This window comes from Octopus bimaculoides, chromosome 9 (genome assembly GCF_001194135.2).
Source record: "Octopus bimaculoides isolate UCB-OBI-ISO-001 chromosome 9, ASM119413v2, whole genome shotgun sequence".
NCBI lineage: Eukaryota > Metazoa > Mollusca > Cephalopoda > Octopoda > Octopodidae > Octopus > Octopus bimaculoides.
Genome location: NC_068989.1, coordinates 88,158,236 through 88,172,893, shown reverse-complemented (window position 1 = coordinate 88,172,893; position 14,658 = coordinate 88,158,236). Strand labels below are relative to the sequence as shown.

At 37.4% G+C, this 14,658-nt stretch overlaps 1 protein-coding gene across 16 annotated transcripts in view; it reads left to right on the top strand.

The window, feature by feature from the left end:
- The window catches only part of LOC106869835 (serine/threonine-protein kinase tousled-like 2), a 314,313-nt gene extending 299,661 nt beyond the window's left edge, over nt 1-14,652 (top strand). For 15 of the 16 annotated variants that reach the window (XM_052970854.1, XM_052970847.1, XM_052970848.1 and 12 more), the window contains 9 exons: nt 895-976; nt 4,699-4,790; nt 6,941-7,030; nt 8,438-8,607; nt 9,093-9,228; nt 9,708-9,819; nt 10,648-10,755; nt 11,826-11,926; nt 14,322-14,652. In XM_052970854.1, coding sequence (XP_052826814.1) covers nt 895-976; nt 4,699-4,790; nt 6,941-7,030; nt 8,438-8,607; nt 9,093-9,228; nt 9,708-9,819; nt 10,648-10,755; nt 11,826-11,926; nt 14,322-14,436 — 1,006 coding nt within the window. In that variant the 3' untranslated portion in view covers nt 14,437-14,652. Of the gene's footprint in view, nt 1-894; nt 977-4,698; nt 4,791-6,940; nt 7,031-8,437; nt 8,608-9,092; nt 9,229-9,707; nt 9,820-10,647; nt 10,756-11,825; nt 11,931-14,321 lie in introns of those variants that run through there. The other variant, XM_052970856.1, reaches the window with a different exon arrangement.
- Nucleotides 14,653-14,658: the final 6 nt, after the last annotated feature.

Below are 14,658 nucleotides of genomic sequence, written 5' to 3'. Positions count from 1 at the left end.
TATATATATATATATATATATATATATATATATATATATATTCTCTATGCATCCTTCAAAAGAAAAATGATTACCCAAGTTCCATAAGCTCATAATTAACCCTGAAGAAGTCCTACCCCCATATAGTTAGAATACGATACCTTTCTTAGCATTTAACCAAATGCTTAGAACTTCTGATCAACTGGGTGATAGGACTGAAACATATATGTAGGTTCCTTTATTTTATTTTTTGAGCTTTACAACTTGTAATTTATTTGTACTGTTATGTTTTTTATAAGAAATTTTCATCATTTTAAAACATTCAAATAAATTATTCATGCATCCATTTTGTTTTTCTCCATTTTCTTTTTCCTTCAATATTGATAATTTATAATTTCAATAACCCCTAACATATACCAGTGACTTTCACATTATATGATAGGGATTAGCCAGTAGAATACCTTGGATTATATAATCCCTAATGAGGATGTAGCTTCCTTGAATTAACTATATGTATATATATATATATATGTGCTTTAGCCTTTTTTGATGCCAACCCACCTGAAATTGCCCTGGGTTCTGTAAGACAGACTCTCTGTTTTAAAAAGATTGTCATCAAAGTTGAAAAAAAAACCTTTCATCAAAATTCCATGCTAATTTATGGTCTAAGCACCAGCTTAATAACGACAAAGTTAATTTATGAAATTTATGTTTTCAAAATTAATTGAGACATGGCAGTGAGTGTGAGCAGAAATATGGTGATAGTAATGTTGACTAAATGACTTCTGTTGCATGATTACTTCGTTAACTCAGATATTCACTTAAGAGTTAATCTGATTCCTCCTCCTCAGCATCGTTTATTTTGTTAGCATGACTAATGAGTTATTAAACTAATTGCTCTAACATGTTTTTCAGATTTAAAGATCATCCCATATTGAATGAAAGGTATTTGCTGCTGTGTTTGTTAGGAAAAGGTGGTTTTAGTGAGGTACATAAGGTAAGTATCTTGGATAATATTTTTGAAACAATATTTGTTGTTTAGGAAACAAGTCATACACACAACAAAGTCTCCAAGACACACACACACACACACACAAAACTCCCCCTGTGATCATCATCATCATCGTTTAACGTCCGCTTTCCATGCTAGCATGGGTTGGACGATTTGAATGAGGACTGGTGAAACCGGATGGCAACACCAGGCTCCAATCTAATTTGGCAGAGTTTCTACAGCTGGATGCCCTTCCTAACGCCAACCACTCAGAGAGTGATATATATATATATCATCGTCATCGTCATTGTTTAACTTCCACTTTCCATGGGTTGGTCAATTTTGAGGACTGGCAACCAGGAGGCTCCACCAGGCTCCAATTAGTTCTGGCAAGGTTTCTACACCTGGATGCTCTTCCTAACGCCAGCCACTCCGAGAGTGGAGTGGGTGCTTTTTACGTGCCACCGGCATGGGCACCAGTCAGGGGGCACTGGCATCGACCACGTTTGGATGGTCATTTTTACATATCATCATCATCATTTAACATCTGTTGTCCATGCTGACATTAGTTGGATGGTTTGACCGGGGCTGGCAAGCTGAGGGGGCTGCACCAGACTCCAGTCTGATTTGACATGGTTTCTATGGCTGGATGCCCGTCATAATCCCACATTTATATGGTTGTGTCTATTTTTTGTTGACATCGCATAACAGTCGTAAATGAGTGTCACTGTCATAGAAGTAGCGTCACTCAATTCAAATACTCTGCAAAAACATGTCTGGCCATGGGGAAATATTACCTTGCTAGGAAACAGGAAGGGCATCTGGCCATAGAAAATCTGCTCCAATAAACTCTGACCCATGCTAGCATGGGTTGGATGGTTTGATGGGAGTTATACCAGATTCCATCATCACCATCATCATTTAACATCCACTTTCCATGCTGGCATGGGTTAGACGGTTTGACTGGAACTGGTAAGCTGGAGAGCTGCACCCAGCTCCAACTCTGTTGTAGTATGGTCAACCTTTCATCTCAAAATAAAGTACCAGTTAAATACTGGGGTTATGTCTCCTCATATTGTAGTAATTCATTAAGGAGTTCGTTATGTGAATTAAACTAAAGCCAAAATACACCTTATTTTTTCACTACTTTTATGTTTTTGTTTATGAATTGAAGTAGTAAATGATCTGTTGTGGCCAGAATTCATTTCAGTAATAAAGAGTATTCTCTCCTTCGTTAGCACACTGTCATTAATTCCATAACCCTCTAATCAGAGTTGTCTTAGCAACATTATAGGTCCCCAGGACCAATCAATACTCTGGACCCTATTGTATTTATGTATTGACAGCAACCCCACTGCATAAAAGAAATCAGAATTGGGCCCCTAAACCTGTGAGGCCTCAGGCAACAGCCTAGTGTGCCCCTGCCCTAAGGCAGTGCTACCTCTAACATCCCATGAGGATACAGCCGAATATCTTAATCACACAACCATTTCACCTGAACATGCTTTTTGTTACTTTGGCCCTTTATTGATTCAAATTTCCCTTGAGTATCTTTTCTCTCTCTCACTCATTCTCTCTCTCTCTCTCTCTCTCTCTCTCTCACAATAGTTTTATTATTGAGTTTTTGAGAACTTGGAGATTCTCTTGTATTAGCCTGAATAGAATTACATCTTATTGTTAGGAGGTTTTATTGATTCATCCAGCATATATAGATACAGATATACGTTTTGTCAGTGTGCAACAGTCTCAATTTCAGCCAAGCTTTCTTTTCAATCAATAGTGAAGAAGAAAAGAAGAACTATTTCACTTTTCTCCCTGTGTAATGATGTAACCATTTTTATCATTTCCTCCACACAATCACACACACTCAAACACACACACACATGCATTGCTCATCATGTCAGCCCAGGATTGTGAACTATAAATAATTTGCAAGACATTGTTATTTCATACAACAAAGTTTGGGTCTGTACTGACCCAGACCATATCTGACATCACCAACTAATGTTATCACATGAAGAAAAAAAAAAGAAAAAAAAGCAAGCAGTTTCTCGTTTAGTTTCTAGAGTTGCTAAATTTAGATCTAGAACATTAATTTTATCTTTCTCTGTGTATGCTTGTATATTATTGCTGTTACTGAGAGAGAGAGCATGGCACGCCATGAAAGTGACCACAAAGCCCAATATGCACATTGTGACTACCCATCTAATAAGGGTACAGTAGGCACATGCATCACAACTATATGTGTGTGACATGGTGACCTCATATCAATATAGACAGTGCATGACCCTGTGGGTGATGCCCAGTTAGAATTTTCTTCAGATCGAGTAGCCCATTCCGCTCAAAAGGTCCCTGAATAAAGGTTGTTTAAGGATGATGAACAAAGTACCCATGTTTCCAGGGGTGATTTATTTAAACCCCAAAGAATCCCCAACGACACATGGCTGTGATGCTCCCCCAATACTCCTGCTTGTTATCAGAGGTGCACATATTGTCAACCAGTAAGGGACATGGTCAACTGGTTATGGTCAAGCAAATCAGTGGTCTTGAACAGAATATTTGCTGTAGCCCATCTTTTATACCAAGACAAAACATGAACATATTAACACTTCCGATCAGTTAAGATCAAAAGCCGTGAGAGCTACTGCCTGGCATTGCATCAGGGATATTTATTATTATTATTATTATTATAAGGTGTCAAGCTGGCAAGATAGTTAGCACGTCAGGCAAAATGCTTATGGCATTTTTGTCATTCTGAGTTCAAATTCTGCCGAGGTCGAGTTTGTCTTGCATCGTTTTGGGCTGAATAAAATAAGTACCAGCTGAGTACTGGCGGTTGATGAAATCGACTAGCACCATCCACTGAACTTGTTGACCTTGTGCCAAAATTTGAAACCATTATTATTATTATTATTATTATTATTATTATTATTATTGTTGTTGTTGTTGTTTTACTTCTCAGAGTGCTCAGTCTTGTTTGTTCTAGTTGATTCTGTGAAAGCCAACAGCAACCTGTTATCAGAGGTCTCACAGGGTCTCTTTCTGCACACTGTAACCTTTGATACTTGATTATTAATTATCGAAGGAGACATTCAACATTCAAGTATTAGTCTCAAAATCCTAGCTGTCCCCAACTATTATTATTATTATTATTATTATTATTATTATTATTATTATTATTATTATTATAATTATTATTACTATTACTATTATTATTATTATAATGAAGGCAGTAAGCTGGCAGAGTCGTTAGGACGCTGGGTGAAATCCTTAGCAGTATTTGGTCCGCTGCTACATTCTGAGTTCAAACTCTGCCGAGGTTGACTTTGCCTTTCATCCTTTTGTGGTTGATAAATTAAGCACCAGTAAAGCACTGGGGTCGATGTAATCGACTGGTCCCCTCCCCCAATATTTCAGGCCTTGTGCCTTTAGTAGAAACGATCATTGTTATTATTATGTAATGAGCTGGCAGAATCATTAGTATGGTGGATAAAATGCTTAGTTCAAATGCCACCAAGGTTGACTTTGCTAGGCCTCACCTCTAAAATTTCTGGCCTTGTGCCTATAATAGAAAGAACTACTGCTGCTGCTGCTACTACTACTACTACTGCCACCACAACCACTGACATCACCATCATCATCGTCATATCTTTTGCTAATAATAATTAAATTTTTGTTTATTTTCTTAGTAATAATAATAATTCTCGTTATTTTCTTTGTTGTTTCAGGGGTTTGATTTAAAAGAACAGAGATATGTTGCCTGTAAAATTCATCAGCTTAACAAAGACTGGAAAGATGATAAAAAAGCCAATTATATCAAGTAAGTGTATCTGCCACTTCTAACAGACTCATAGAGTCACATGGTAAACATAAGTACAATAAGCAGTACATCTCTCCACCTTGCAAAATATTACAAATGTGTAAAGTAAATAGTGTCTCTCTTAACTATACAACACAATACAGATAGATATAGTAAACAATACCTTGCTGAGAAAACTTTGGTTGCTATTTCTAGTAGTTGTGCAAGTACATAGAAGTACCAGCTAAGTACTGAGATCAATTTATTCAACTTTACCCCTCCACAAATTTGTAGCTATGTTTCATATTAAACATAACAATAATAGTAATAATAATAATAATAATAATAATTATTATTATTATTATTATTATTATTATTATTATTGTTATTTACATTTAGAGGGTGCATGGCTTAATGGTTAGGGTTATGACCTCACAACTTCAGGATCATAGTTTCAGTTCCTAGATCAGGTGGTGTGTTTTGTTTTTGATTAAAACACTTGATCTCACATTGCTCTGTGATCACTTAGACAACCTGACGCATGGTACACCTTGGTGCACCTGTTCAAACAATGTCAATTTGATGGCAGGAGTGAGCTAGTGTGTGGCACGTACATTTGGTATATATATATATATAATATATGTATGTATGTATATACCAAAATAAGCTTGTAAATGCGAAGCAAGGTGGGGAAAAAATAGTACTCAAATACCAGAGGTAGAGTAATATGCTTTATTGTCCGACGAATAGGAATGTGCAACTCTGAGTAGCAGTTTTTTGTTACATTTTGGCAGCCTTAATAATAATAAAGTATATATGTATATGCACACACACACACACACTGTACAAACTCACCCGCCCATATACACAAACACATACATACATAAAAATCTTTATACTTATCAGTCTCCTTTTACTTTGTAATGACTTGACAATAGCAATCCTCCTTCTACATATTTCATTATTTAGAATCTTTAAGAGTTTAAAAGTTATATGGCTCTGTTTTGTTAATTTCTTCATTTGATATTGGAAAATAAAGACTTAATTACCATTAAACAATGTTAATTGCCTTTATCAACTGATGCTTATGACATAGTACAGCAAATCCCCAGATTATTTCATTGCAGAATTCTTGTATAATTTTTGAAAAAGTTGTAGGTCCAAGCCTATATTTTTTCCAAGACTGTTATTTTCATAGGACATTAAATAATAAACCAAAAACTATTTTAGGGAGAGAATTTATTCATATTAAAAAAATAAACATACTATAACATATAGAAACTAGTGAAGAACATTTGTTTTACCAGATAATTTTTTTAGAAAGTTTCTTGTAAAAGACACCTTATCTTGCAGAAATCTAGAATTTTCTTTACAGAGTTCAATATGAACATCTCTCTATATATTTAGTTTATATTATTATTGAAAATTTGTAAGGTGGCAGGCTGACAGAATCATCAGTGTGCCAGGCGAAATGCTTGGCAATATTTCAGTATTTTATTTGGCTTCACGTTCTGAGTTCAAATTCTGCCGAGGTCAACTTTGCCTTTCATCCTTTTGGTGTTGATGACATGAATTAGCTGTTGAGCACTGGGGCTGATGTAATCAACTAACCCTGCCTCCCAAAAAACTGCAGGCCTTATGGCTATAGTAGAAAGGGTTATTATTACACTTTTCACACAAAAGGAGGGAGAGAGAATATGTGTGTGTGTGATCAGAGAAACAAAAGAGAAGAGGTCTTCTACATGGTAAGCAAGAGTCTCACCAAATCCTGATTCTGCTATTATCTGCTCCCACTGTAACCGAGGATTTTAGGCCTGATAAGCCATCTCAAGACCCACAAAGAGAAAAGTTGCTAATCTGGTCATTTTCAAAATCAATGACGGCAGAACATTTACACACACACACACACACACACACACACACACACACACATATGCATACAGAGGGGGGAGGGAGGTCATATGTATGTGTGTGTATATATATATATATATATATATATATATATATATATATACACATATATATATTTATATTTATACACACGCACACACACATTGTGTGTGTGTACATAGTTTGTAAAATTGAGTACGCATTTTAAGGGAGATAACTCAACATGCTGTCGTTTACTTGGCTTCCTTTCTGATCTAATCATTTCTTTTATTCCGTTTCAGACATGCTTTAAGAGAATATAATATACACAAAAGCCTTGACCACCCGCGGATAGTACGGCTATATGATGTGTTTGAAATTGATACAAATTCGTGAGTGGCTATTAAATCATTCAAACTTTATATTTTATCATTTTTTAGACTCCATAACTTATTGTTATTACAGTTTTTAGTCCAGGCCTCACAGCTCTAAATTCCTCTTCCAGACATGAATTTTTTTGTCACTATTTTAAGCATCTTCTAAGCAACAAAATTAATTGTTTTGTCCTTTTTGATAACTTCATTTCTTTTAGGGGTAATTCATCAATTCCTAAACTGTTTGAACGTAATATTTCCATATTCAAAATACTGCAAAAGACAAGCACCAGTCACACATACTCTTAATGGTATGTGTGACGACAGTCACACAAATTATTATCATTCTTATTATTTATGGCAGTGAGATGTAGCAGGATTGTTAGTACACTGAACAGAATGCCGCTAAGCATTCTGTCCATCTTTACATTCTGAGTTCAAATGCTACCAAGATCAACTTTGCTTTTCACTCCTTCAGAATCAACAAAGATAGTAATGGTTGAATACTGGGGTTGATGTGACCAACTTACCTCTATCCCCCACCCAAAAATTACGGGCCTTGTGCGAAAATTTGAAGCCATTATTATCTAAAGCAGTAAGGTAGCAAGCTGGCAGAATCGTTAGCACACCAGGCGAAATGCTTAGTGGTATTTCGTCTGTCTTTATGTTATGGGTTCAAATTCTGTTGAGGTTGACGTTATTGTTCATCCTTTCGGAGTTGATAGATTAAGTACCAGTGAAATACTGGGGTCGATGTAATCGACTGTTTCCCTCCCCACGAAATTTCAGGCCTTGTACTTTTAGTAGAAAGGATTATTATTTAAAGCAGAATTGTTAGCATGCCAGACAAAATGTTCTGAGTTCAAATTTGCCTTTCATACTTTTTGGTTTGATGAGATAAATACCATTTGAGCAGTGGAGTAAACGCCCCACCTCCCTCAAGCCCTGTGCCTATAGAAAGAATTATTATTATTATTATTATTATTATTATTATTATTGTTCAGTAGTTTTATTTTTATAACATGCTTTCACTTCACTACCGAGCGCAGCTCTGTGTGCCTTGGGTATGTGCTGTGGTTTGCTGTGATGCTCTTATGGTTACTGTATTGAAAGTGTTTTGCGTAGGATGTGTACAGTGTCCAGTAGTGTAATTTTCTGTATGTTATATATATTTGTAAGTCCTGGTGTTTTTGTTATGTATTTGTCTGAATATTTTTTTATTATACCTAAGGCACTTACTCTGATAGGAATTGCTTCTGTTTTTAGATTCAACATTCGAGTTACCTCTATTTTCAGGTCTTTGTATTTTGAAAGTTTTTCCATTTCTTTTAGGGAAACGTTGTTATTATTATTATTATCATTATTATTATAACACCAATATCTGCACTGATTTCATATTTGTTTTTTTGTTTTTGTTACTTTCAGCTTCTGTACTGTGTTAGAATACTGTGATGGCAACGACTTGGATTTCTACCTCAAGCAGAACAAGTGCATTCCCGAAAAGGAGGCACGCTCCATTATCTGTCAGACTGTCAGTGCTCTCAAATACCTAAATGAAATTAAGCCACCTGTGATACATTATGACCTTAAACCTGGTAAGTAACCATTCCTTAGGTTAGCCACCCACAAGGTGTCGAAGGAGGTGGTCATTAGATAGCAGCAGAAATATATTTAAGCGTTTTCATATTTTATTTTATTTTGGTTTGGTACAAAAACCTCTGAATAGTAGACCAAAAGACTAGTGCATAGTAATCAGGGTAACCTTCATAATTTTAATGAATTAGGTGCATATTTTGCTATATAAGGAAAATGTTGCTATCGATCTATTTTATTCAGGGTAGGCACTGCCTACCCAGGCAGCACATCCCTGTTAAGAACCATTACAGTAGACCAATAAATGACGAAATCATTGTTCTGTAATCAACCTGGAGTACATTTTCACCAAGTTTCCTGATCTTGTCTCATTACATATCTACATATCTAAACAAGCATAGCTTTCTCTCTCTCTCTTTCTCCAGCTGTCAAATGTCTTCCACAACAATCAGTGAAAACCATTTCTTTTTTCCTTCTATTCTTCCAGGTAACATCCTGCTAGGGAGTGGGTCAGTGAGTGGAGAGATTAAAATTACAGACTTTGGTCTAAGCAAGATCATGGATGATGAAAATTATTCTGATGCAGGCATGGACCTAACGTCTCAAGGTGCTGGTACTTACTGGTATGTATAATAATATTTATTCAGGTTTGCATATGAATGGTTTTTGTGTGTGTCTCTGTTTGTAAACACTTGACAGGATTACATTTTAATCTGCTGTGTACCATTATCTGTGTGAAACAGTTGGCATTCTTCGTCTACCTCGTTTTGGAATCAACAGGTAAACCTGTGTCTGAATGTGTTTGAAGATGTTCTCTTGGCACTATTGTTAGTGCGTCAAACAAAATGCTTTGCAGTGTTTAGTTATGGATTTCAAATCTATAGGACACACCTATGGAAAAATTATCTTAAATTTTTTTTGTAGTGTGGTCCATCTGATGATGGACCATGTCTTATGTTGCTCACTTCTTGAAAAAGGCTGCCTCTGCCTGGCTTGAAGGATTACGCTAACAAATCTATGAAACATCATCAGACGTTGTAAAGCTACCAGCCGTATTTTGACTTCACTGTTCTAATCCTAATTTTGTTTTTCTTTTTGCCAGGTATTTGCCACCAGAATGTTTTGTGGTTGGCAAGACTCCTCCGAAAATTTCTTCCCGAGTGGATGTTTGGTCTGTTGGTGTGATATTTTACCAGTGCCTATATGGTAAAAAGGTACAGTAGTCATCTTTTTTCTTGCTTTTCTTGCTTTTGGTACATTCAAATAGACTTTAACCATGAACATATAACAAATGTTCATTAGGACAGTCAGCAACAATTGAAATATATAAATTGAAACATCTCGAAGATATGAGTTGGTAATTAAATAGCAAAACTAGAGTTGATTAAACATTTGTGAGAAACAATTTCACAGAAACTCCAGCAGGAAACAGAGCTGGTCAAATCCCATGCGTCTGGGACAAGGGTGTAGGTAAACTGCTAGTGAAAACACATCTGCAATGTTCAACGGCTGCGCCTCGAGTCAAAGACGCTAGCGAGAAACGCGATGAAATTTTTCCTGCCAGTTTTCAGCGCATGCGCTTGAAGGAACTTCCGGAGGCCTTCCAGAAGATTCCGACCCGTGCATGCGTGCTGAAAACTCTCAAAATGACGTCACTACACCTTTCATCCTTTCGGGGTGAATAAATTAAGTACCAGTGAAACACTGGGGTCGATGTAATCAACTCATCCCCTCCCCCCAAAATGGCTGCCTTTGTGGCAAAATTTGAAACTGTTGTTGATGTTGTTGTTGCTAAGGCAGTGAGCTGGCAGAATCGTTAGCATGCCAAGCAAAATGGTTTGTAACATTTCGTCTGTCTTTACATTTCTGAGTTCAAATTCTTCCAAAGTCGATAAAATAAGTACCAGTGGTGTACTGGGGTTGATATAATCAACTGTTCTCCTCCCACAAATTTCAGGCCTTGTACCTATAATACGCAGGATTATTATTATTGTTGTTGTTGTTATTGTTATTATTATTATATTTTTATTGTATCTTTCCAGCCTTTTGGGCACAATCTGTCTCAAGCTGCCATTCTGGAAGAAAACACGATATTGAAAGCTACAGATGTAGAATTTCCTTCAAGACCGCCAGTTAGTAGTGAAGCAAAGGTATGAACCACCTCAACCAACCAGATGGCCATTTCATTTTGTTGTTGTTTTTTTATTTGTAATTACTTTTTCTTTTCTTCTTCTTACCCAAACTTCCATCTTCACAATCTGTATTCCATGACCTGTACTGGCCAATACAGGTCAAAGATCATCTGGTACCCAGCAGCAGCAGCAGAGAAATAATAAATCTGTAAATTTTATTTCTATTTTATTAACTGTGGTACCCCTGCAGTGTGTTTTGCATTACATAGGTAATGTATATGTATTATACATGTAACAGTGAGAGCGCATGGCTTAGTGGTTAGGATGTTGCAGTCGTGATCGTGAGATCAATTCCTGGACTGGGTGATGCGTTGTGTTATTGAGTAAAACACTTCATTTCACGTTGCTCTACAATCACTTAAGCATCTGACATATGACACACTGTACTCCTGTACAGGTAATGTCAAACTGATGACGGGAGTGCAGCAGAAGCATTTGATCACTATAAACAAAAGCCATGCTGAAACTGACCTCACCTCTGCTGGTGCCACGTAAAAAAGCACTCAGTCCACTCTGCTGGGTGGTTGGTGTTCGGAAGGGCATCCAGCTGTAAAAACTATGCCAAAAACAGGCACAAAAGCCTGGTGCAGTCTTCTGCCTGGCCAGTTCCTGTCAAATTTTCCAACCCATGCCAGCATGGAAAGCGGACATTAAATGATGATGATACAAATCATTCATCTGTGCAACTTGTACAGCAAGAAAATGGAGAACTGTCTATCTTGAACCCAAGAGACTACCACACATATATGTAACACTTATATATTTATGCACTTCATCTTGTTTTGTTATGTGTGGGATTCATTGGTCCATGGCACATGCAAAAAAGAAAAAAGAAAATTACCTTGACAATGGAGACAACTCAGGACATGTTTCATTTTTATTGGAACTCTTCAGTATAAGATTATCTTCTACAAAATGTACATAGCATTTCTTAACACAGCAATAGGCAACCTTATATAATGACTATCACACACACATAACAGAATGTAGGTTTTCTCTAATTTTCAGTGTTGTTTTCTTCTTTGCAGTCGTTTATAAGGAAATGCTTACAATACAGAAAAGAAGACAGACCTGATGTGTTAACACTTTCCTTCGACGACTATCTCAAACCCACAGCTTTAAAGTCAAAGTGAGTATAAAAACGAAATCCTTCACAAACAGCCCTTTCATACTCATTGTCTTTCCCAAATATTCCTCCTGTTTATATTAAAAAATATCTGTCCTGAATCCTTTTGATGTGAACACTAAAATGGTAGACTCTCTCTCTCTCTCATCTCTTTGACAAACGAAGGTTCATCGAGACACAGCATAATAATGACCATCACCCTATTGTCCCCTGAGTGCAGGGTCAAAGCTGAAAACTTCCAGTAGCATCTTCTACCTGTCCCTTATCATCTCTTCCTTTTTGTTGCTGGACTTATGAAGAAAGTGTGTTTGTGTTGTTGCTGGTGTCTTGGTTTACGGAGCAGCCTGCATGATGAATATTATCATATTGGACAGGGTTTGTGCAGAACCAGTCCTGCTCTTTGTTCATTGACCCCTTGGATAGCCACGTAGACCTTCAAGGGGCAGTAGTGACCACTTTGCCGACCCCTGGTTTACATCCTAAATGTTTCACATGAAAAAGTACTGAGCTACAAGTGGTGAAGCTTGTTGTTATCTCCCTGCAATAAATTAGGTGTTGGTTCTGTGCTTTTGACAGCTTGTGGAATAAGAGATCCCTTTTTTGGAAGATGAACAAGGGTTCAACAACAAGAAAAGAATCTTGCTGTAAAACAATTCATCATTGTCATTTAACATCCATGTTTCTATACCCACATGGGTTGAACAGAATTTGTTGAAGCAGATTTTCCATGGCTGGATGCCTTTCCTGTAGCCAACCATCACTTATATACAAGTAGGGCAGTGTTTCCTCATGGCCAGATAAGTTTCCACAGAAGATTGGTAACAAAGGATCCTGCTTGCATGATGGTAACATTTGCTCAAAACCATCGCATGATATCAAGGCTATGGGACATCATCATCATCATTTAATGTCCGTTGTCCATGTTGGCACGAGTTGGACAGTTTGACCAGGGCTGGCCAGCTGGAAGGTTGCACCAGACTCCAATCTGATTTGGCATGGTTTTCTGTGGCTGGATGCCCTTCCTAACGCTAGCCACTCTGAGAGTGTAATCGGTGCTTTTATGTGTCACTTGCGCGGGTGCCATTTGTGTGACACCGGTATCTGCCACAACTGCGGTTTTACTTGGCTTGAAGGGTCTCTTTCCATACACAACATAATGCCAAAGGTCTCGGTCATTGCCTCCATGAGGCCCAACACTTGAAAAGTGCTTTTTACATGCCACCAGCAGGGGCACCAGCAACGTGACACCAGTATTAGCCATGACTACGATTTCACTTCACTTGATGGGTCTTCTCAAGCACAGCATATCGCCAAAGGTCTCAGTCACTAGTCATTGCCTCTATGAAGCCCAAAGCTAAAAGACCATGCTTCACCACCTCGTATTCAGTGATATATATCCATCTAACCCATGCTAGCATCGAAAAACAGGTGTAAAAATGAACAATCTAATGATGTGGTTTTTTAAACACATGTAGCCTGGTGGACACACTTGATTGTTTCATTGATCCATGAGGGTCTAAACTGAATTCAACCAACCATTTGGTCAGGGGACATAAATCCTGTAAATCAAAGAAATAAGTTAATGTGGAAAGCATTTATTATATTCATGTTGAAGTCCATTGCTTTTCCTTCAAATAATTTTGAAAGCAATGCTCAGAGGCATAAGATAATGCATGGTTAATACAAAACAACATGAATAAACGATTTTTTAGAAATAATACATTTCTAAATCTCTCAGAGATTTATGCAACGATGAAGTAGTTGTATGCTGTCAACTTAATGTGACAGTCCCATGAAGGGAATAATACTACTGCTATTTAGCCCTAGGAAGGAGCACCGCTTCCTGTCAGCCTTGACATATTTCCTGTGTCCTTATGTTTACAAGAGAGGAGACAAGCACCTCCACTCAGCTAAGCCTGCATCCAGAGACATGTTTCTGAGTCTTTGCTCATCATCAGAAACATGTCTCTGGATGCAGGCTTAGCTGGGTGGAGGTGCTTGTTTGTCTCCCTCTTGTAAACATAAGGACACAGGAAATGTGTCAAGGCTGACAGGAAGCAGTGCAGCTTCCTAGGTCTAACCAACAGTAGTATTATTCCCTTCAGGGGACTGTCACATTAAGTTGACAGCATACAACTACTTCATGAATAAACAAACATTGCATTTGACAGGATAATCTGAATGCTAAGGGGTTAAACAATTGGTACATATGACCAAGTCATCATCCATTTGGAGTGATGGCTGTAGTTTCTTTGCATCTTAGCAAAGATGTGTGTCTAATTTTGCTGTATTTTTATTTGAGAAAATGTGTGTTGCGTATTGTAAACTTGTATTTGAAGAAACAGAAACCATGACTGTGAACTCTTATTTTAAATAATTTCTTTTTTCTTATTTGCAGACATTTTGGTGAAAGCATTTGTGGCTCATCTGGTGTTTCTTCCACTCCCTTGCCGGGGCCATCACTCACCATCAGTCAAACTCCCAACTTCACATTTGGAGATAAGCATTCATAGCCACTGTTAATGTCACCGCTATAATGTGGTTCAGTCATCAGGAAGAGAAATGGTCGGGGAGCTAGCGATGATGAGAGGGAGGGAGTGTGGGCATTAAAGAGGGAGAAAAAAAAAGAGAAAGAGAGAGAGAGACAGGGTGGTTGTGTTGTTGTTGGTGGTAGTAGTTGGAGTAGGCAAAGGCACATGTATGTATATATATGTATGTATATGCGGGAAGCGGGG